The 21,988-nt window shown below is 38.5% G+C and overlaps 1 protein-coding gene across 2 annotated transcripts; it reads right to left on the bottom strand.

Moving 5' to 3' along the window:
- Window positions 1-2,643: 2,643 nt before the first annotated feature.
- hs3st1 (heparan sulfate (glucosamine) 3-O-sulfotransferase 1) lies at window positions 2,644-20,523 on the bottom strand. Of its 2 annotated transcripts, XR_001664319.1 has the most exons (3): window positions 20,274-20,523; window positions 18,605-19,848; window positions 2,644-2,656 (listed from the first exon to the last, which is right to left on the bottom strand). XR_001664319.1 is itself a non-coding variant. In XM_007568803.2 (2 exons), exon 2 carries the CDS (start codon window positions 19,713-19,715, stop codon window positions 18,795-18,797), a length of 921 nt encoding a protein of 306 aa, XP_007568865.1. In that variant the 5' UTR covers window positions 19,716-19,848; window positions 20,274-20,523; the 3' UTR covers window positions 16,680-18,794. The 2 variants fall into 2 exon arrangements, 1 of the variants encoding a protein (XP_007568865.1); XM_007568803.2 differs by lacking the exon at window positions 2,644-2,656 and having other exon boundaries at window positions 16,680-19,848.
- Window positions 20,524-21,988: the final 1,465 nt, after the last annotated feature.

The following is a 21,988-nucleotide window of genomic DNA, read 5'->3' as shown; positions in this document are numbered from 1 at the left end:
GTAGAGATGTTTGATGCAGGACTGGGATATAAAACAATGTTGCAACCTCTGAAAATCAAACAGAGCACAGACCCGTGTTACTAGATCCAAACTGGTGACCTCTGAAGATAACTGAGTTAAATTTTCTTATTTAGGAATGTCACCAAACATTGTTCTTAAGCAAGATTAGCATTTTCTTAATAAATCTTTAAGTAAGTAGTTACTCAATTTTACTCAAATGTACGTGAACCAAGGAATTGTTATATAAAAACTGTATGAATGAAGCAACTGACTCACCGTTCCTCCTGCTTTAGACAGAAGGCAGGAACAATAAATAAATTCTAAAAACAGGAGAGAAAAATCCTTTGTTTTGAGTCCATTTTATGATCATTCAAATATGTGGCCCATTCCTTGAAGAAAACGCTGTGAAGAGAGAAAAATAGAAATAATTAATACAAAAAAAAATAAACAAATAAAATATTTCCAGTGAGTTTTTCCTTTAGAACATTATTTTCTTATTTCCAAATTGTTCATTATATTTCTTCATTGTTTAGACAAAAGCTTTGAAGCTGGAATTTTTGACAAAATGTTATCCATGCTACCAGCTGTTTCCCTCATGTCTTTGGTCTACTGTGTTCAGAGGAACAGAACACGGTTCCCTCTTCAGGAGATTTATGAAAACCGAAAAGTTTTACATCTTAAGGGGGTGGGGGGAAACAGAGAAGAAGTATTGATTTGTGGCCTGACACACGCGGGACACGGACGTGCTAAGAGCCCTCAGAGTGCAGGCAGGCTCATTCCTCTTGACTCATGCGGAGATGTAGCGAGCAAATGGTCTTGCAGGGATGCCCAGAGCTCAACCTGATAAGTGCATCTAACACACTCTCCCCCATGTTGGAGGCAGATTACACTCGAGCGCGTGCGTGGCTGGTGAGAATGGGCCTTGTACCAGCTTTATTAAATAAGTGGTGGTCCTGCCTGGTGAAATGGAGCAGCGAGGAAGAGTTACATGCGCCGCCTCCTCTGCAGTGTTGGTGGACCGCCAGCATCACCATAAGCAGTCAGTCAATAGGCTGACTCAACAGTGTGTGAAATTAAGAGGGAAATAGAAGTAGACAGACATTAAGCCTTTCTCCCACTCCTCCTCACCCTCTCAGACGCCAGACAGCAGCTAATGCACCCCCTTCGCCCCCCCCCCCCAGATCCCCCTCACACTGCTATCACACACCAGCAGCAGCAGCACTCTGCTACTTGTCAACTGCTTCTCAGATTAAAAAGAGAAAAAAAAAAAAAAGCTGCACAGGCTACACTGACCTCCTTTGACAGCATTAATGTAAATATCATACTGAGACAGATTTCACAGACGTCTGTTTCTGCAAGTTATAGGTTTAATAAAAAGCTAAAGAGAAGGAGTGTAAACATGTTCGCACACAGCCACATGGCAGGGAGCTCTAAGCTGCGTCTGCAGGACGAGGCTTTCCCCAACAGGCGCTCCTGTGTGGACAAACATCAGCTGTTTGTGCCATAACGACATAAAGTGGGGATTTCATGCATTTGGAAAAGGAGAACAAACCAATGCAATTCTGTTTAAAATTCGCACGATTGAAATATCTCCTTGTGGAGCCAGACATCTACTGTCAGGTATCCACAGGGAAGATGTTTACAATAGCTTCCATTTTCTCCGAATTTCTTTCTTCTCCTTGATATGTTAATACAGGTCGTGTTTTTTTGTGTGTTTGAAACAAACTCCTTTCTGCTGAGAGCCTCATTTTGTCAAAGCAGGGAGGAGTCACATTTCCATACCAAATGTCTGGGTTAAAATGCGACTACTATTAAGGAAATTTTCAACAGTGGCCTGATGATAAAACAGGCAGTTGCCAAGGTAATATGCTAAGTAGTTTCATTGACTGTGAGTTGAACTATGAGAGCCGCATCCAAAATGGAGTCTGGGGGTTTAACTGGATCCTGCTGAGTGGAAATAAATTCAGCTTTTTACTCAATGATATTAATAGATGGCTTGCAACAACAAGCAGAATGTTAGATTAAGATATATTCACTAATCATGACACTTTTGGGAAGTAACTGAAGTGCGGGGAATTTTATTTGAATTTCAAGTCAAATTAAGTTCTTCATTGCTTGAATGAGAAATATTAAAATTATTTGATCCAAACCCTACATTTGACTGTAGACTGTCAGGCTATGTGGACAACATAACCCTGGTAGGGTTGCAGTTTTGACATAGAGCTTCGAGTTTCAGGTTTTGTTATGTTTGTGTCGGTTCATCACATTAAATTTGGATAAAACTCAATGACATTTGTCGTTCTATTATTTCAGCAATGGCCCTTTCTTTTTCCATAAATGTCAGATCTGTAATGAACAAACTAAGTTTTTTCCACAGACATCCACTTCTGAACTGTGGATCTCTGCAGCTCCTCCAGAGTCATCTTTGGCCCCTTCACATTTTTTAACAATGGATTGGACTAATAATTGTTGTCTGCTTGGACAAATACTCTAAATCTTGGGATGATCCTGATTTATGATGTCAGAATAAAGGTGGGGAAAAAATTGCACTTTTCACATTTTATTTGTAATACACTTTGAAACGCAACACAATTTCCCTTTGATTTCAAAGTTTTTGACTTTGTTACATAAAATATGATTAAACTACAGTTCAAAACTTCAAAAGTTCAAGAGGTATAAAACTAAAACATTTGTGTTGTTTATGAATCTCAGACGTGATCCTGTTAATTACTTGGAGTAACATATACTAATTTCTTTTCATGAAACAATACTTTTGGAACTACAAACACTTTGAGAAATATCTAACCTTTTCAACTATTTAATCTCAATTTCAGAAATTGTTAGCTTCTCAATTGTTCTCTGCTTGCTAAAAACAGCAGGACAAAGATAAACTCCTGAGGATCAGGACTAAAGTGAAGACAATGTCTGTGGAGACTCTTCAGATGGATATTGACCAAAGGGGGGAAAAGCTGATGGAATTTCATTGACCTATGACAAACTGCAACGTGTTACACAAGCAGATCAATGTGCTCCTTCCCCCCTGTCCGCCTCTCTCTGGGGGACTTTTAATGCTCGAACTTGTTCTCATTGAGGAATCGAGAGGCATTGTGACTGCCGAACATGCTGACAGACGTTTGTGAGAGGGCCGTGTGCGGCTCTAAAGAATGCTTGGCTGGTGCGTCTCATCTGTGAGGACGGAGAGCTGCGTTTAAAATATTCCCTTTCTGACTCCAGTGGGAACGACATGGAGATGGGGAGATTCTGTGATGTGGAAGGTTCTGCACAGATGATGCATGTGATTCTCTTGCTCTTGGAGACATTTTATATTCACGCCGCTGATGTGCAGCCTTCATGTTCTGTGACCAAGGTCAGCGAGTGAAGATATCTGATTAAATCCCTTCTGCTTGATTTGTGGGTTTTACAAGGACACCATGCTAGGTCAACATCTCTGACTTATAATAAGTGCAGCTAACACGATGTCAGGGTTTCACGTGAATGAAGATAGAAATCTCTTGAGCAGAAAATTAAAAGGAAAAACAGCAGCTGGAAGTGGTGTGATAAAAGCAGATATCTGAACTTTAATACAAACCTGTGCTTCTTTGACTAAATATTAAAATGGTGCTTTAGACAAAAATGTAAAAATACTAAAAAAAAAAAAGAAAGAAAAACTGCATCAAACGCACGTGAGTTGCTATCTTGATAGGAGGCTCGTTTCAACAAATTTGCAGTGTGCAAGTGGCAACATGAGATAGCTCCATCCCCCAGTTATCAGCACGTTTCCTTTAGCGTAGCAAACATCATTGCAATCCATGACTGAGCATGCAACACTCCCCTCTGTAGAAATCAGACACTTATCTACAAATTGTGATCATCTGTGGAACAGGACATTGACAGTATTTGCGATCTGTACAAGTTAAGTTTGCATAAAAGACAGGTCAGAAACGTAGCAAGTTCAGAAACATCAGGGTGAATCAAAGGATATTAAGGTTCATAAACTAGTCAAGCTCAAATTGATCTGCAGGATAAAATCCTTAACTTTGCAGGGAGAAATATCCACTCCACTACAAAAAAAAGCAAAGGAGATTTCCTTAGATTACAAACTGAATTTTAGATTCATAATTAAAATTAACTCAACTCAACAGTGGATATGAACTGTAACACAATTAGTTCAGGAAAAAAAAAAAGGTGAAGGTGTGAAATGTCCAGAGCCATTTCAAAAATCTTTTTCAAAGTAGAATACACTCATGGAGGTAACTATATAGTGGCAAAAAAAAACAAAACAAAAAAACACACACTACAAAAGCATACACTGTAAAACACAGGGAACAAACTTTAAGTGGCTGTGTATCAATTAGAGTTGTATTATTATTCTCCAGGTGAGATGCAAGGCATCAGGCATGCAGGTCATTGGATTTCAAGACTCGCAGGTGAAGGGATTTGGTCAATCATGGAGCAGCCAATTGATTTTCCTCTCTTTATTTGCTGAACTTGGCGTGAGGCGGAGTGAAACTTCTCTCCCTGGATGCACACACTGAATGTAATTTTACCCATTATCCAACAAGCACACTTACCACCTGTTTTCTATTTTCATGTGCTGACATTGGGGAGTAGGAGATATCTCGGTGACACGCCTGTGAAAAAAGAAAAAAAAAACAGAACGTGTAAATAGAGGATGGGAAGAAGTGTGGCTTGAATGAAAATTGAGATTTTTTTTTTGTACTGTGGGAAGTGTTAGTATAGGATTATGGAGTGAAGTTTCCAAAGTGTGCCAAATGTCAAATCAAATCAACTTAGCATAAATCATCTTTAATGCACTAAGCTGCCTCCCTCTAATCTCAGAAACTCTGAGACAATTTCTAAGAGTTCAATTAAAGGCTCTAGCCAACAATAAGCTGGAGAAATATAAAGTATTTTTAATTATAGGTCAAGCCAATGAATATATGTCAAATAAACACAGACTTGACTTGTGGACAGAAACTTAGAGGAGGCAATCATTGGCAGCAGCTGAAGCTTTCTTTTGTTACATTTTTTCCTGTCAATTTATATTCCTTGATTTTTCTGTGTTGCTGCTCCAACACGTTTTTGGTTCCTCTTACTTTTGTGGTCTTTATCAGTTGATTTGTGGCCATATTTGCATTCCTGCGATGGTCTGTCTCCTCGTGATTACAATGAAATGCTTTTGTAGCACTTGCTATAATTAATCATCATTTCCTTGTTTTTATTGCATCTCAATGTGTTTCATTGAGATGCAATGAAACACATTGCATCTCAATGATGCAACGCATGTCTGCAACATGTGTTGCAGACATAAAAGTTTCTAAACACGGACTAGAAGAGCTGAATACACAAACCTGCCCTAGTTTAGTTTCCTAATTAAACATTTGCATATGCCAGCCTGTCCTCTAGAGACTATACTGTGAGGTTTACATTTAAGTGTGCATATTGTGTTTCACTCTGTAGATTTGTTCAGATATGAATAGCACAGATTAGTGAAGGTCTAGTCAGAATGTTCTGTCTCCAAAACCAGTTTGACTCTTTTAAAAATAGGTATTTGCCAACACTGAGCCCCAATCAAGTCAAGCGTTTTTGCTCAACACATTTCAGCCGACATGGAAGTTGAGCCCAATATCCATTTATGAAACTAACAACAAGCATTACATTTTTAAAAATGCCATCCTCAAAATCATCATCAACTATACATAAAATACATTAATCAGTGTTCCAGTTGTTTTTAATCAACAGCATCCCTAAACCGGTGGGTTTTTAGTGGTTATTATAATCAACGTCATGCATACGCTTAAAGACTCTGCAGCTTCATGGTGCATTAAAGTAACCGACTACATTTTAGGAGTCATAGTTTGGTTATTATGTCCCACTTTAAATGACTCACTTATACTATCCAGAACCCTGTGGATGTGGGCCACACTTTCAAAACCTCGTTCTCAACTAAATTTCTGCTTGGCCACATCTTGGTTTCAGACGTTCTGCACTCTGGATTTTTTTTCCTCAGGAATAGTCAACTTCTCACCTGCTTTATCCTTTTACTGCCACTTACTTCAAAACTTCTAGTTGCATTCAAATGCAACTAATATTTTCTTTCCTTCCATCTGTGCCTCCAGATGCTTAGGATGAGGGCATAAAGACGAGACAATAGACAACGTAGACTCACTGATGACATATTTCACTGTGGTTGCAGTTAAGTGTTTGTTTATGAGCAAAATTTAGAAAAGAAAAAAAACTGATTTATAGTCTCAAAAGAATTTGCCTGACAGGTCACACGAGAGAGACAGAGAACTGCAGCAGCCAAAGCGATCTCTGATTTTCAAAACGTAGCCACCATGATAAATGGTTAAGCACACCTGGCTTTATAGGCAATACCCAGACAACAAGATCGTTTGCATGGCCTTTAACACAGTTTTGCAAGTTATGCAAATGAAAATTGGCAGCACAAGTTGTAACTACACAACTCATCTGGGATGCAACAGACATAAAGTGACAGACAGTAAACCCAAAGAAGGTGCCAAGAGTTGATTTTAGTCAGGGTACACATTGCAGATCATTTAAAATGCCTTGATCAGAACCTGGAACTAATACTTGGGATCAGACTAGAATATCATAAACAGATGGAAACAGCAACAGTCAGGGAGAAAGATTTGCATGTCCATGTTTTTGGCCAGTGCTTTTTGCATAGCTACTTCACTGAAGTGCAGTTGTGGAAAAGACAAAGAAATTTGTGACAGAGTTTTAGTCAGTTTCTTGGTTATGCAGATGTTCTGCTGTTTGGTTGTTACGATACTTCAAGGTTGTGTTATTAAATCTTTGATTATTTTCAAGTTATAGTGGTTGCTTTTCTCTCCTGACCTAATATAAGTGTTTTCAGCATCTAATAAATAATTATTCTGATTGTTTTGTATGTTTATTTGAATTAATGCATTGAATTAAGACAAAAAGTTGTGAAGATCTGCACCAACCCGTACCTCATCAGCCCATAGGCGCTGCCATAATTTAATAAAGTATGATGAAAATGTGATTTTTTTTTCAGTGGACTGGAACAGTCGTGTTTTTCTGTATGAAAGCCCTTCAGGAATCAAGCCAACACCTGGTTTCAATGTGCGGCTATCTTACTGTTTGAATCAGCACACACAAAGAACATTCACTGACGCTGTAACATGATACATGAATGATCTTTCATAGAATTTGGTTTTTATACAAACCATTTGCCGTCCAATTGTTGCATGCCTGAAACCCTAACAGTATGGCTGTGTGTCTGCTCACAAAGATCGGTGTTTACCTTCAGGTGCATCCAAATAAGCTCAGCTGTGACATAAAGTGCAAATGACACAATTCTCAGTCACAGAACCCATTTAGAGCAATTTGAATTTCGTTCTTTGGGGAGCATCTAAAGCTCAGAGGTTTGGAAATCCTGCTTGAGTATCAAATTCGACATGGTTCACTGCTTTCTTTGCATGGAAACACACAGACTTCATCCCACACGTTCATGCACTCCCATGGAAACCGTCTGGTTTTTCCAGTTCACACGTACGGGGAAAGACACGAACAAACCGTCCAGGTCATGCACAGTGGCGCACAGAGTTGCACTTGCACACCCAGAGGGAGTGAGAACTATCTGTGGACCCAGTCATGCTTCACCCATGCAGAGGTGTTTGTTGGCTGTGGGAGTTATCATTGGCCATGGAGGCTTATTCCCCTGCCAGAAGACACCGTGCCATGAAATGAGTGATAACGGCACACAGCTATGACTGGCTCGCACAGCAGCAGGACATGCAGAACCTGCCCGAGACGAAGGAGGGATGCGAAAATGTGAACATACATCATGCAGCTGAACTCAAGCCCCCCGCCCCTCCCTCATTCTTTCTCCTAATGACGTGTGCATTTACGTTCCATTAGCTCTGAACGGCTAAACAGGATTGAGGAGGAAGCTCACTCAAAGGGGAAACCACATTTTTTTCTGACGGAAGGCAAAAAGTTATTTGTTGCGATGTCAAGCTCAAAAGTGGAATGTGCGTTGATTTAATAAGCCGAGATGAATATTGATGAGACATGAGCAGAACTTTGAGTCATATGGGGCTTCATTCAATTCAAGTGATTCAATTTATTGACTATAATGTTGCAATCTATTGGAAGAACTATGTTGTTTGTACAGAGAGGACTTGGAGGGCAGTAAAAATATGTCATAATTCACTATATCTTATATAGACGAGGTAAAAGTATAGATTTTTCCACTGGCATACTGAGGGTTTGCCAGTATGCAAACCCTCAGTTTGCATACTGGCAAACCCTCAGTATGCATACTGAGGGTTTCCCCTCAGTATGGGGTGTATTAAACACATCAACTTGACAAGATGAGATGATACATGATATTTGGTTTACAAGAAAGAGACAAGAATCTTGGTAAAACTAAGGTTTGAATTGATTTGTTTTTGAAAACACAGTCAGGATTTCATTTTAGAAACTGTATAAGAAAGAATCCATAATCACAATAGAATAACTCAGTCCAGGTTTGTTGAATTCATATCATGCATTTTTGTCTGAGTCTAAGATGGTTTTAATGGCCAAAAAAGCTTTGAAAATCTCTATTCAGTGTAGGCCTATCAGGTTCACACGTAACCAGTTCAGACATTTTAGATTTTGAACTATAGATAAACATCTGCAGTCCAGATTTCTTAAAAGCAGAGAAACTTCCCTTTATTCTAGGGCCAAAGGAGAGTCTGAAGCAGATGATACCTTTAGCGGTATCACTAGCGTTAGAAAAGCATGCACAAGAACTGTAGAATAATCCACTCCGATAAATTGTGCCAAGATACTTATTTAAGATGTTATTTTGTTTTTTGGGGATTTCACAAAATACAATAAAGGTTTCATAAATCACACGTTGTCTTAAATGAACTCTGATCAGTGAAGAATCATCCAACTGATGTCTAACCAGCAAAAATATTTAATATTTTGAACGAAAAGTGGTTCAATGCAACCCAAAGTCTTTAATTTTGCAAATTACATCCTGATAGGCAAAAGTAAGATATTGCTAGAAATTAGGATTTTGCTTAAAAAGCAATATCACCATATCAAATGNGTAGTGATGGCTTCTTATAAGTTTGTGTTGTTAGATAGTCCAACCAGTGTGCAGCTTCTATCATTAACCTGTTGTAAAACCAGAAACTACTTGACAGCTGCATCCTGCTGTAGTTTAAAATGAGCCTCAGACACAGATATGAATGTTTGTGGTTGTTATTTCAGGAGTTACTGCTGATCTCCAAGCAATCTCAAGTCAGAAGGGCAGCTCTCTGAGGAGAAACTTCCTAAATAAGCTGAAGAAGTACTGCAGAGCCACTGAGGTAGACCAGATCAGGACGTTTTCGAAGAATGTGCAAAGTTTCTGTTGAAACAGAAGGGGTTTTCCTGGTGGTTGGCATTAGAGCATAGAAAAACAGAAAGAATGGAAATACTTTATGCATACTTTCAGAAAAGGAATGAGTATAGCTCGATCAGTGAAACCACAGACGACAATGTGGAACTGTTTGTCTCATGCCCGTGCATGCTGATTCAATCATCACAGTTTCAGCACTGAAACAAATGCAGTCGTTAACTTTTAGGAGTTCTATGATTGATGTGGAAGAGCAGCCAATCAAAGCTGTTCTCTGCTGGCTGTGAACATGGGAACTTTGACCTCATGTAATGGGATTTTATTTTTTTCCCATGTAAGCTGTAAGTGTGTGCAACTTTAACCAACTGAGTGTCAGTGAATCAAAATCAAAATCTAAGCAAACCTTTAGAGATGTAGTGAGGGGCATGGTGCAAGTAAATTTGCAAGTAAAATTTGCACAACCTACAAATTTTACTACCAAATGTAGCACCATACAAATGGCAAAAGATTTAAAATCAAGAAGCAAGTTTTCCTTCCTGTAAAATTTGCGGTGCTTCCTTATTGGAAATATTGCCAATTTTGTCATTTTCAAATTACTTTGGAAAAGTACTTTTCTTACTTTCTGTGCAAAGTTTAGATAACAGACATGCAAAACAGATTTGCTTTCCAGTGACTCTTGACTCCTGGTTAATTTTTTTGTGTTTTGGAGTTTTAAACTTTGTCGCATCAAATTGCACTGAGCTATAACTCCCATGTTTAAAGCTAAAAAACATTCATTGACAAATTAGAGCAAGGGTAAGCAACCTTTTCCATTGAAGGAGACATTTGTAGAAATAAAACTCGCCTCGAGCCACAAAAAACCTTTTTAAATATGTTCTCTGCAAAATGTTTTATCATGAAACCTAAAACCATTGAAATAAAATTTACTTCTATTTTCAGATTGTGGATTTTACAACAAACTTACAGAAAACAACTCCTAAAATGATCGTTTCATATTGCTTCTACAACCAAAAGAGAAGATCCAGAGTGGAGGGACCAAAGTGCCACACTGGCTCTGGAGCCACCGTTTGCAGGATGTCATCCTCTGAGTTTTATTTTGTTATGGTCGTTATGATGTTTTTCTGTATATTCGTGATAGTTTGCAGTCTTTATGGCATCACAGAGTGAGGCTGCACATCCTGAGGTATATACTTTTCATTCGAAGACGGACATTTTCAAAGCCTCGGTAAAAAAAAAGAGAACAAACACGGCTGTCATAAATCCTGCTTCGGTGAATATTTTAACAGCATTCAGGTGCAGTGATGCTCTTCCTTCCAGCTCCACCTGGTATTTCAAAGGATTCTGCAGTTCCAACAAAATGCTGAACATACATCAGAATGCCTTTATGTCTGTCTGCAGCTCTACTGGTAAACATGAAAACTTCAGAATCACAGTCCTTGAGGCGAAGCAGCCACTGTGCTTTGTTTTCTTAATAATCCTTGAAGTTGTGAATTTTTCACCTCAATCTGAATCAACTTAAAGACTTGTTTGAAAGGGTTTTCAGGAGCAATAAAGTCAAGAAAATTATCTTTAAAAAAAAGTGTCTGTCTTTCATTTAGTGTTTCGATAATGGATGAAATCAACAGAAGCTGTTGTACAGTAACTTTGTCAGAATGATTGTTTGATGTGCTGATCTCTGCGTGGTGATTTAATCAAAGTTGAGCATATTTTCTAAGCCCACTTTCTTTCCTCTGTTGTGTCTTGACTTCAAGGTTACTCCGTTCAAAAAGAAACAGAATTACTTCCAGCTGGAATGCACGTCCTAGAACAAAAGGCTTCTTGCAAAACTCTTCTTACCAAAGAAAAGCAAACAATGAGAAACTTCTTTTATTACATTCCTACATCTAAACACAGACTATTCACATATTTTGTCTCCTGTGACTTTAATGTTGTAGTGTCACACTCGAGAGAGAATATTTGATCCAAGAATTAGTTCCTTCTGATTTTTATCATCTGAAGGTGCAAGCTTTCTGAAGGGGTCGACTTCACATTTCTGAAATTCCTCTAAGCATTTTAAAATATGCAGTTTTTTTTCTGCAGGAACATACGTTTCTTTAACTGTGACTTCATATCTTCTGATCGTGGTAGCTGGGACTGAAATACAGCATTTTTGTGCTCTTTTTATGAACCAAAAAAAAAAGAGACAGCCACTTAGTGTGACTATACATATACAGTACCACAGAAAAATGTGCATGACTCTTGGAACGTTTTGACATTTTTCACATTGCCAACATTAACCTCAGTGTATTTTGGGAAGATTTTATAAAAAATAGTTTCAACAGTGTGGCAAATGTTTCTACTTGTACCTCTTTCACAGAAATTGCAGCTGCAACCCCAAATTACCTTTGTTTGAATGGAGAACATCCGTAACCATCAGTTCCTGAAACCTTCATTAGATAAAGGTATGGACTGACTTTGGACTTTGACTGGGCCATATATATATATATATATGTGTGTGTGTGTGTGTGTGTGTGTGTGTGTGTGTGTGTGTGTGTGTGTGTCTTTTTCTGTGGATTGTAACTCCAAATTCCTTGCAGAAAACTCACCTATTAATGGATTTTTTTTTTTTTTTTTTTTTGCTGAATATATTCAGAATATTCACTTGAAAATGCAGCTTGGGAAGCTGAAATACCTACGCACTTGCTGATTTGCTGAAACCCCAAAAGACTGAAAATAAGTAAGACTGAGGACATTATTTACCATGGGAATGCTAAGATGATTTTGCTGTCCATAATAATGTATATTATGTTAAATTTTGTCTGTGAACTATTAAAATAAGATATTAGAAGAGTTTTAAATGGGTGTCAAGTATTTTCTATTGTCCAGGCCTCGCTGTTCTTTGTTTTTGTTTGCAGCTCATTAAAATATATTATAAAAGAAGTTTAAGGGGTGTGATATTTTTGTAAGGCACTATATGTTAAATCAGTGCTACTGATCTTTTTCAGTAGATTATTACAAAGCAAAAATGATCCACAATGTGTACAAGCTGAGAAATGAAGAGAAAATGTTTTGGGGGGTTTTTCCGCAAGCAAGGACATCAATTTGTAAGCAAACTGAATATCCATGATACTTGATAAATGACTTTAAAAGAGCATGCTAAACAATTCCTTTAGAAACACAATCAGACCTGTGACGACTACTAAAATATCCCCCTGCGTGCCAGCAATTTAGCTACTTAATGCACGCCCAGCTCAGTCTGAAGCTAACAAGTAGCCACAGTTTGAATGTCCCCGTTTCAGTTTGGGGCAAATAAAAACAGAATGGGTGCATGTGTTAATTCTACCGTGCTTCACACATTGACTTCGACAAACAATCTATTCCAATTAAAGCTGCAGCCAGGAGACTGCACAAGGAGGCTGTGCTCCATCGGATCACATCAGCCTTTGAAACAGTCCAGAATGGCTGATTGTGGTTTGGAGGAAAACGGGCCTCTTCAGGAACAACGAGTGTGGGCTGGCAGCCGGTGAAGGGAAGAGAAGGAGGTGGAGGCCGACTGGCTCCAAACGAGTCCAGAAACTTCTAGGGCAAATTACGTTACAGCAGAGGTATCGGAGGAGAGGGAGGTGCCGGGAGGAGGGCAAAGCCATTAATCCTGGTTGTTGTTTGAGTTTACTGCTCTTAGTGCATGCGTGTGAGGAGACAAATTAATTATGTGGCTGAGATTAATTAGGTGATGTGGGGGGAAATCTGTGACTGTAAAACTTTAGAGGGCTGCACAGCTGACTAGACTAATGGGGCGTTCATGAACTCTTAATAGATGCCTCTCTTACGTTGATAGTGTATAATCAGAGCAGGGAAAGGGAGACAGCAGCATCGACAGGGAACTTATTTCAACATCAGAGAGGCTCTGCAGGTGTTTTTAAAGCAGGCTTTAGAATATATTTGCATAGCGGCCCTATAATTAATGTTATATGCAAGGGATCAAATGATTACTTTGAAGAGATTATGTTGCTTTAACTTACTGCAACAGTTTAAGGAAATTGACTTAAACATTCAGGTAGAAAGCTTTAAATTTCTATTAGATCTCCATGGTAATCTTGAAGGCTCTTGGTTTGTTTTAAGCTTACAATTATTTTTGAAAAAGTAAAAAAACTGTGTAAGCATAGAACTGTCACCCCAAAATAAAAATAGAGATATGTCCCAATATAACTTTAAAACTTTAATACCAACAATAAAAGGTCAGTAAGGAGTAGCCCAAAATTATTCTCATGTACGAGTAGAACAACTATAACATCATTTTATCCAAATAAAATTAAAAAGTAGCATCAAAATTATTACTCAAGTAAGAGGGAAAAAAAGTATTTGATAAAAAGGCTCCTTACATACGGAGCAACATAAGATCCGAATATTTTAAAATAACATCATCAGACAGACAAATTGTAAAGTTGTTTGTTGAAAATCAACAAAGTCTTGAACTGTGTGAGTTTATCACAGTCGTAACTATAATTGAAGTATACGAGTGACAGCAAATCAAACTATTTTTTTTTACTGTGTTTTAGGTCAGGTTGGATTACTAAAATGATGATTATTTTTATTATTATTCTGTTGCCCCCTAAGTACTTCACAGTTTTGATTGTGTTGCCTAATTTGCTTTTCCTTTTTCTTCCAACTTTAACAATGGTCATCAAGGTCAAAGGCTTCAATTTTAATTTACCAAACTGCAGGACATGTGTCCAAAAATAAAAAATTAAAAACAAATAAGGTCTTTGTCTCAACTGTAACCAAGGTTTTTCTGTTGCTTTTGCAGTAATGTCTTCTTCCTTGCTGATTGGCTTCGAGCCCAGATCTAGTTTTACTGAGGGCAATGACATTTGCTTTCAGCAGTTTTCGCCAGCATTTCGTCAGGGTCACCCATTAAACACCATAAAACGTCTCTCTGTGACACATAATCTCTGTCCTTCATGAACATTCACATGCTTTTTCTACTTGCATATTAATATATGAAGAGATAAACGTGGCAACTTCAGGCATCTAGAAATTTTACTCAAGGATGAACCTGAATACTTGAGGTCCATATTATTTTCCTGATATCTTAAGAACTTCCCACAGCATCACATAAGGGAAGCAATGGGTTTTACATGTTTTTTTTTAAATTGGCTAAGTTAATTTAGGAAATAATTAAAATAAAATTCATTTGCATAATTTAACAGGAAATGTTTAGTCTGACTTAATGCAAGAGAGTATAACAATAAAGTTTTGTGTGTTTATTTAAATACCTTCTTTCGACTTTAAGTAGAAAGCCATGATTTGTAATTCACACTTACAACTCCAACAATGGGAATAATATTCCAGACCTGCTCCCTGGTAAAAAATGACACTCAAGATGAGCGTCAAATGCCGTAAGCAGACGCTCCTCCACTTGTTACTTGCATGGCATTGAAAACCAGGGTTTTAAATTGTTAATTTTACCTGCAAACCTGAGCTCTGTGATGCCTCCGAGGGTGCCGGGAGAAAGTCATGAGATAATTCATCAATCAGAGAATTAAAGAAAATGATATACTGATGGAAATCTTTGGATTGAATCTGATACATATGAATCTGTGCAATATTAATTTCAGTGGAAAGCAAAAACAGTTTCACACGCTAAGTTTTTCTCTTTTGAAATGAAAGTTAACAAGCAGAAAAGCAGACTTTTTGTGGCCTTTTCTGCTTTTCTGCTGCCTTGTTAGCACATTAAGGGTTCATACTCAGACTTCACAGGTCTTTGAGCTGTTAACATCTTCACCAAACTGTGAGTTCAACCTTTAAACTTCCCACTTTAAAAATTTTACAAAGCCTTCCGAAGTGAGTCAGAAAACAATCATGAAAGGATAAGACTGTAATGATTTCACTCAAGTAAAAAAAAAAAAAAAAGCTTTTCTTCTTTCCTCTGCAATTAATCCTGTCAGGCAACCTGAAGTTTATGTGGTGTTGCTTTCTTGTAATCTGTGGTTTTATTCATCAGAACCACTTATTTGCTACGCTGATGCTTGCAGAATAAATGGAACATTTGAAAAATGAATCACCTTTAGTGACTTAGTAAGTTTTAGATCACTTTGCAAATATCTTTGAGCATATTTTACGTTCTATTTATTTCAGTAGTTCACTTTAAAAACTGAACCAAATAGATTATATGAACTCCTCACAGGCGACAATCTTTGTCAAGTGATTATTTCTGTGAATTCTGAGGTTATGGCTTTATCAGAACTTTTGAATATCACATTAAACTAATTAAAAATTATATAACTAGGACTATTATATCCTGTGGCCAACACAATCACGAGGATGACTGCTTGACAGATGTCCAGCAGATTGTCACTGACATCCTCCACAAGGAGGTTAAGGCAAAATAGATAATTACAAAAGAAAGTAGCTGTGCTGTATCCAAGTGTATCTAAGTGCAACCTGAGCTTCCTTAATACCTTAGCAGAACCAGATGCTAGTGATGTTTATTTGAAAAATAAAAACATAAAACATAATTCAATAAATAAATATTAGACATTACATTGCAATGGCAAAAAAAAACGTGAATTAATGAAAAGTTGAAATCTTGGCCGAAACTAGAGATGTTCTAGTTGTTGTTAATCAAAGGCAACTTTAAACTATTGGGTGTTAGAATCGATTTAAAAGACCTCAGTGTTTCAGCAGTTTTGAGATTTTCTTGAAGTTTGTTCCAGAGTAGAGGAACATAAAAACTGAATGCTGCTTCTCCATGTTTGGCTCTGATTCTGGCGATACAGAGTAGAGCTGAACTATCAGACCAGACCAATGGTTAGGAAGGTTGATACAATGACTTCAGGTCGTTTGGTGATTTATGAACTAACGAAAGTATTTTAAAGCCTATTCTTTGAGCTACAACGAGCAAGTGTAAGGACTTTAAAACCTGGGTGATGTGCTCCCCCTAGTATGAATGAGAACGTAAACAGCTTTTTAGGCAGCCCTGCGAAGACAACGTTAAATATTTCTTTGCCACAATTTTTTAATTTAAGTGGCTCAGCAAAATGTTGGGGGCTTATACTGTAAAGACTATTGACAAACATTTCAGTTATCTAATATTCTGTTATAAAACTTCTCCAAAAATTTTAACATTTTTGGAGAAATTATTTTTTATTTTTTCATGATTATGTGTAATCCTTAATCATCAAAACTAAGAAATAAACCCATGGAATATGTCAGTTCTTTAAAAAAAAATTATTACTGTAATAAATCAACTTCTGATGAAATTCTAATTTATTTAAATGCATGAAAAGAACAAACTGAACAAAAAAAGCATCCTCAGTTGAAGCTTAACATATATGCAATTTATTCATCTTCTTCCTAAATGGTAGTTATTGCAGGCTGTAGTGTGGAGGGAAAATGAATTTATCTGGATATTTCATCAGTCTTACTTTGACCCAGAGGAAGGTGACACTGACATTGCTACTGCTTTGTGTCTTACTTTTCAAAAGCAACTGGATTCCTGTATATTCCTCCAGATGTGGCAACCAGCAATGACCCCATCTTGAAAATAAATGTTATGTTGTTTTCCCCATGCAGGCCAGATGACGCACATTATAGAGATCCTTGATAATCTAAGATCAACCCTGGCCCCTCAAGATCTCTGTTTACCTTCTCCGCCTCTTTCTTTCTTGCCCACAGCAAAACGGGTTTTACTCCAAAGCCTCTCTGATTGGGTTACTCAATAATCTCTCCAAAGTGAACACATGCAAAGTGCAGAGAGAGCAGGAAGATATAATTTGCACTCTCTGAGGGCAAATGGAAAAGAAAAGGAATTCTTGTTGCGCTGCGGATTTAAGGAGCAGCAAGCTTAGCGTCCTGTCTGAAGTCCTGGCATCCCTCCGAGTGCATCCGGGCCACTTCCAAATATCACAAAACCTTTTTGGGGCTGAGGTTTTTGGAGCTTAATGTCTGCGGATGTGATTTGAATACATAATGCCTTGCCTCTCTTGAAAACTAAGTAAGATGATTGCACCCTTGGGCATAAACAACTTCTCCTTTGATTTTTTTTTTTTTTTGGTTGAGATTGTGCTCAAATTTTACTTCACCTCTGTCCCCCACTCTTAATTCTCACATGCTATAATAGCAGATAATTAAGTTGTGTAAAGAAAACTGCTCTGAAAACAGCTAATGAAGCATCAGACAACAGCTTATTAAACACGCACTAAAATCCAAATGTAGCTCTTCTGATAGCAGGCGGCCAAACAGGAAATTCAAGAGAACTCATTATCTGAACAATAAAAGTTAATGCACAGTTTCCTAAACGCATGACAGCCCGACTAAAACACGGGAAGTACAGCTGTTAAGCAAGTCAGCAGGTGGAGAAATAATGACCCGAGTCATCCTACTACAGGCAAAGATAAACGGCACAGCGTAAAAGTATGTAAAAAAAAAAAAAGAGAGAGAGAGAGAGAGAGAAGGACAAAACAGTAGACATGTAAAAAATAAAATAGCATCTTTATTATAGTGTTAACTTCTCAGTTTTAGAAAAAATATTTACAGTTGAGTTTTTGATGAGCAGTATCTGGGTTCCGCGTTTACATGACTGGTTCTTGCAAACAAAGTAAGGAAACTGACCACAAAAAGAACAAATTATTGTTCAATATTTAGAGTGTGTGCCCCTTAAAAAATATAGCAGCAATAAATTCCTTCAGAGCTTTAAATACAGTTAGATCTGAACAATGTTATCTCAAAAAATGCAAAAGAAGAACGTCTGGCAATAAAAAGCTGCTCAGTGCATATCTTTATGTAACAATACTGGCACCGTGCAAAACGAGTCTGTTGATACGAGCTGAAGCTGGTCCACATTCCTCACAGCACAGGGTGTCAATGAGATGGGTGTTTGGAAAAGAAAACCAGCAGTCTGCCCTGATTTTCACCTCACCGTTGGCCATTTCATACCTAATGTTTAGGGGGAACAAAACAGAGCCTGTTTCATGCCGAGCCAACATCCATTTATGGCCACTTTTATATTCCAATCATACTCTACTGTTAAGAAATGTTCACTAGCAGGTCACTACTCAAAGTTATTTTGGTTCCATAGGGCTTGTCGTGTTTTACAGGAGTTTATAGCCACAATCAGTGGAGATGATTCTAAGTTAATGGGTGATAATATACAGATAAATGAGTTGCCTTACCTCCATTATTAATGAAATTGTCTAACTACAACAAAAGATAAACCGCATCTGTATGAACTGGTGTGTTTACAGGAACAAACCGAATGGCAACATCTGGGCACAAAGTTAAAGTATGAGCAGGCGAAGGGGGTGGACTGACCCAGAGTGCCCCCCGTAACAAATATACTAGTAAAAAAATAAAAATTTTGCTTAAATTTACATTAGCTGTTGTCCCTTCATTTTATGTTGTTGGTGAGCTCGTTGTGCACAAACTCAGACATTTATTTCCAGTTAAATGTTCTTCCCACCAGCTCAAAGAACTTTTTGTTAGGTTGGTGGAAGAACTGGTAGAGTTTCTGCAGGATGGCAGGAGCCACATGAGGGTGCGCTCTGCCCTTCGAGTCGTGCAAACACCGCTCTCGCCCGTGATCCCTCAAACAGTAGAATCCTTTTGTTTTGTTGAAGTAAAAATTTGAAGCGTTTATCTGCGGCTCCAGCTTTAGGAATCTTTCCACTTTTTTCATCTCGGGTAAGGGGTCCTTGATTAGCCTGTCCCCGTCCACGACATGGATGCTCTCCAGGGGGAAGTACTGCAGCCAGTTCTGCATGTGAACATAGTACAGGCTGCGATTCAGAGCCTTGTACCCCAGGTTGATCTCGCCGTCCTTCACCAGCACCGATTCGATGGGCTGGTAGCGCTTGTGCTTCTGGAGGCGGTTGTAGAAGACCTGGGTGTAGTCCGAGAGCACCCGCTCCGTGGGGTCTCTGAGGATGAGCAGCAGCTTGATGTTGGGGTTCATCTGATAGATGCGTTTGGGGACCTTGGCAGAAGTGAAGTAGGCCGGCGTCTTTTCCACCGTCAGCTGTTCGGGGAAGGCGTAAGGCATCTGACTGAGGTACCAGGGCAAGCCTTTTTGAAAGTGACTCTCCCAGTCGAAAAAGTGAACTTCATTCTGAGCCGCCACCACGGCGCTGTGCAAACTGAGCATCTCGATCAGAGCCCTCGTGCCCCCCTTCCTCACGCCGATGATTATGATCTGAGGAAGCTGCTGCAGGGTCCCGTTGGGATGGCTGGCGGTGCCATTGTCGGCGGCTGGCGAGGAGGTGGGGGGCGAAGATGACCCCCCGTCCGCCAGGGGCCTGGACGGGAGCGGAGGGGACTGCATAGCAAACAGCAGCAGCCCGAGGAGCAGGGCTGCCATGACAGAGGTCCTGACCCTGGAAGATTTCAGCCTGGCGAATGGAGCAAAACTGTATGCCACATTGAAAGAGCAGCAGCCTGAAGACAAAGGTCTGAGTGAAGGAAAGGTTGTTGTTCTCCTCCTGCAGCAGCAACTGGAAGGAAACAGCTGGATTTAGAGCACAGCAGGTGGACATGCATGAGAAAACCCTTATAGTGTCAAAGTCCACATGTTCAAGGAAGTGAGTAGACTTTAACTCCGTAATGAGGAATGTTTAACAAGGATTCTCTGGTCTTTACAACTACAGTCTACCTCAATATTATGCTAACTACGTAGGGATACTAAATCCCATTCTATCTAAGTGTCTATTAATGTTATAGAGTCCCTACAGATAAAATAAAGAATGATGATAATACATCAACAACATATAAATTAAGAGGTCAATAACAGAAGCAGGTTGGTGGAAATGCATCACGCAGCAAGGAGAACAGAAATCACATTTTTACTACAACAATAAAGGACGCACTCTTTATCTTCCACATCACGTTTTAACGCACCGATCAACAAATCCTCCTTTACCTTTCAGACTACAATCCTCATTTCCTTCAGTTTGAGTCTTTCTGCTGGCAGAACCGAGGTTTTACGATCCAGCTCCGTTCCGCTGAACCTCCAGCGCGCAAAGAGAGAGAAAACTCCGATCTGGACAGAACTTCACCGGAGCGCGTCCGCTCTGTCTGCTCAGCTTCAGACGGTCCTCCCCGGTTTTTCACTCTCAGAAACTGTCAGCAAGCCCACGCCTACACTACGCTCTCGGCACCACTCCCCCTTCCGACACACACGCTGTGGAAATGTTGGTAGGTATTTAACAGGATTGCGCTGCTGGTATGTGAGAAAGCAGGAGCGCTTCTGGGAAGTTTAGCAAGGGGGCCCCAGAGGGGGATCTCTAATAATAATGGTGGTGCTTGTAGCATGGGTTTTTGTATAAACATTAATACCTGGCGTCTGTACACAATGTTGTGTAAAAAAATAAAATAAAATAAAACAAAACAAAACTTTATTTCTGCTTTTCATATTTCTGTGGCTTTTGATTTTGTGTAGTGCATAAATATTTCAAATTAATATATTTTCATTTCAATCAAAAGCTAATTATGTTTTCCAATGATGTCATCGCATTTATTAGAGGCTGGAAAAGCTATCAACACCAACCAGGCTTTATAGTAACAAAAAAATTAAGAATTTAAAATAGTGATTTCTGCTTACACCTGTACTCAAGCTTCAGCAAAAACTTTCATTTGGATTTTATTTTTTCATTTCACTCACTCAGTAATAAATGTGAATAGTTCACATTACTATTCACCTTAACAGAAAATTAGCTGTTCAAGTCAGAAGGCTGTAACAGACATATTTCAAATACACAAAAAATACACAACAAATCATGAGCTTATTCAATGTCATATTGCCATACCAGACTGTAATTTTCTCTTTCTTGTTTCTTCATTTGGGAATAATGGTTCTGATTTGCAGGAGTCTAGCTTTGTAGCCCTTGATGTTAAAAACTTTTTTGCTCATCTGTTCTTAAGTAGATTTAGAATAGGACATGCTGTGTTCCGTTTTGAAATCTGCTGGTGTGATTAAATTATTTCTTGATTCTGCATGTTTCACAGTAACCGGGCCTGGGTTTGACAGGTGATAGATAGTTGTTGTTTTTTTTATCTTTGCATTTTATCTACATTTACCCAGGTTATCTTTGTCTGATAATACCACTTGTTTGTTAATCTGAGACATGTAACTGTGACAACAAAACAGAAGACATATGTGCACCACGGGATCTTACAATAACTCAAATCTTGTTCAGCAGTTCATAGGGCACAAAGCACATCAATCCCTCAGGTCTGACATCATCTACAAACTATTATGGGGTAAAACTGCCAGAGCCAAGAAAAACAAAGAAGACTTTGTCTCAGTCTACCACACCAAAAAAAAACAAAAAACAAAAAAAAAACACACAGCAAATCTGACAAAGAGGGAAATTAGTCCTCCTAAAACTGCATTTAATACAGATTCTTTTTTCTTCACCAGCAATAATAGCATGATTCAATATTTTAATCTGTCAGCTGCTTTTTGTTTAGGAATATTCTGACACACTTTTGACAACTAATAGGTTTCAACTATTATTACTAATGGGCCAGTAGAAAAACAGATTACTTTAATAGATATATTTTCATTTGCCATAACGCACTTGCATAATGTTATTCAAAAATTTTAAAAAGACAGCCAAAAAGTAAACTATTAAG

Source organism: Poecilia formosa, unplaced genomic scaffold (assembly GCF_000485575.1).
Source record: "Poecilia formosa unplaced genomic scaffold, Poecilia_formosa-5.1.2 Scaffold231, whole genome shotgun sequence".
In the NCBI taxonomy this organism is placed as follows: Eukaryota; Metazoa; Chordata; class Actinopteri; order Cyprinodontiformes; family Poeciliidae; genus Poecilia; species Poecilia formosa.
The sequence above is the reverse complement of the archived record's forward strand: the minus strand, read 5'-3'. Positions and strand labels throughout refer to the sequence as shown.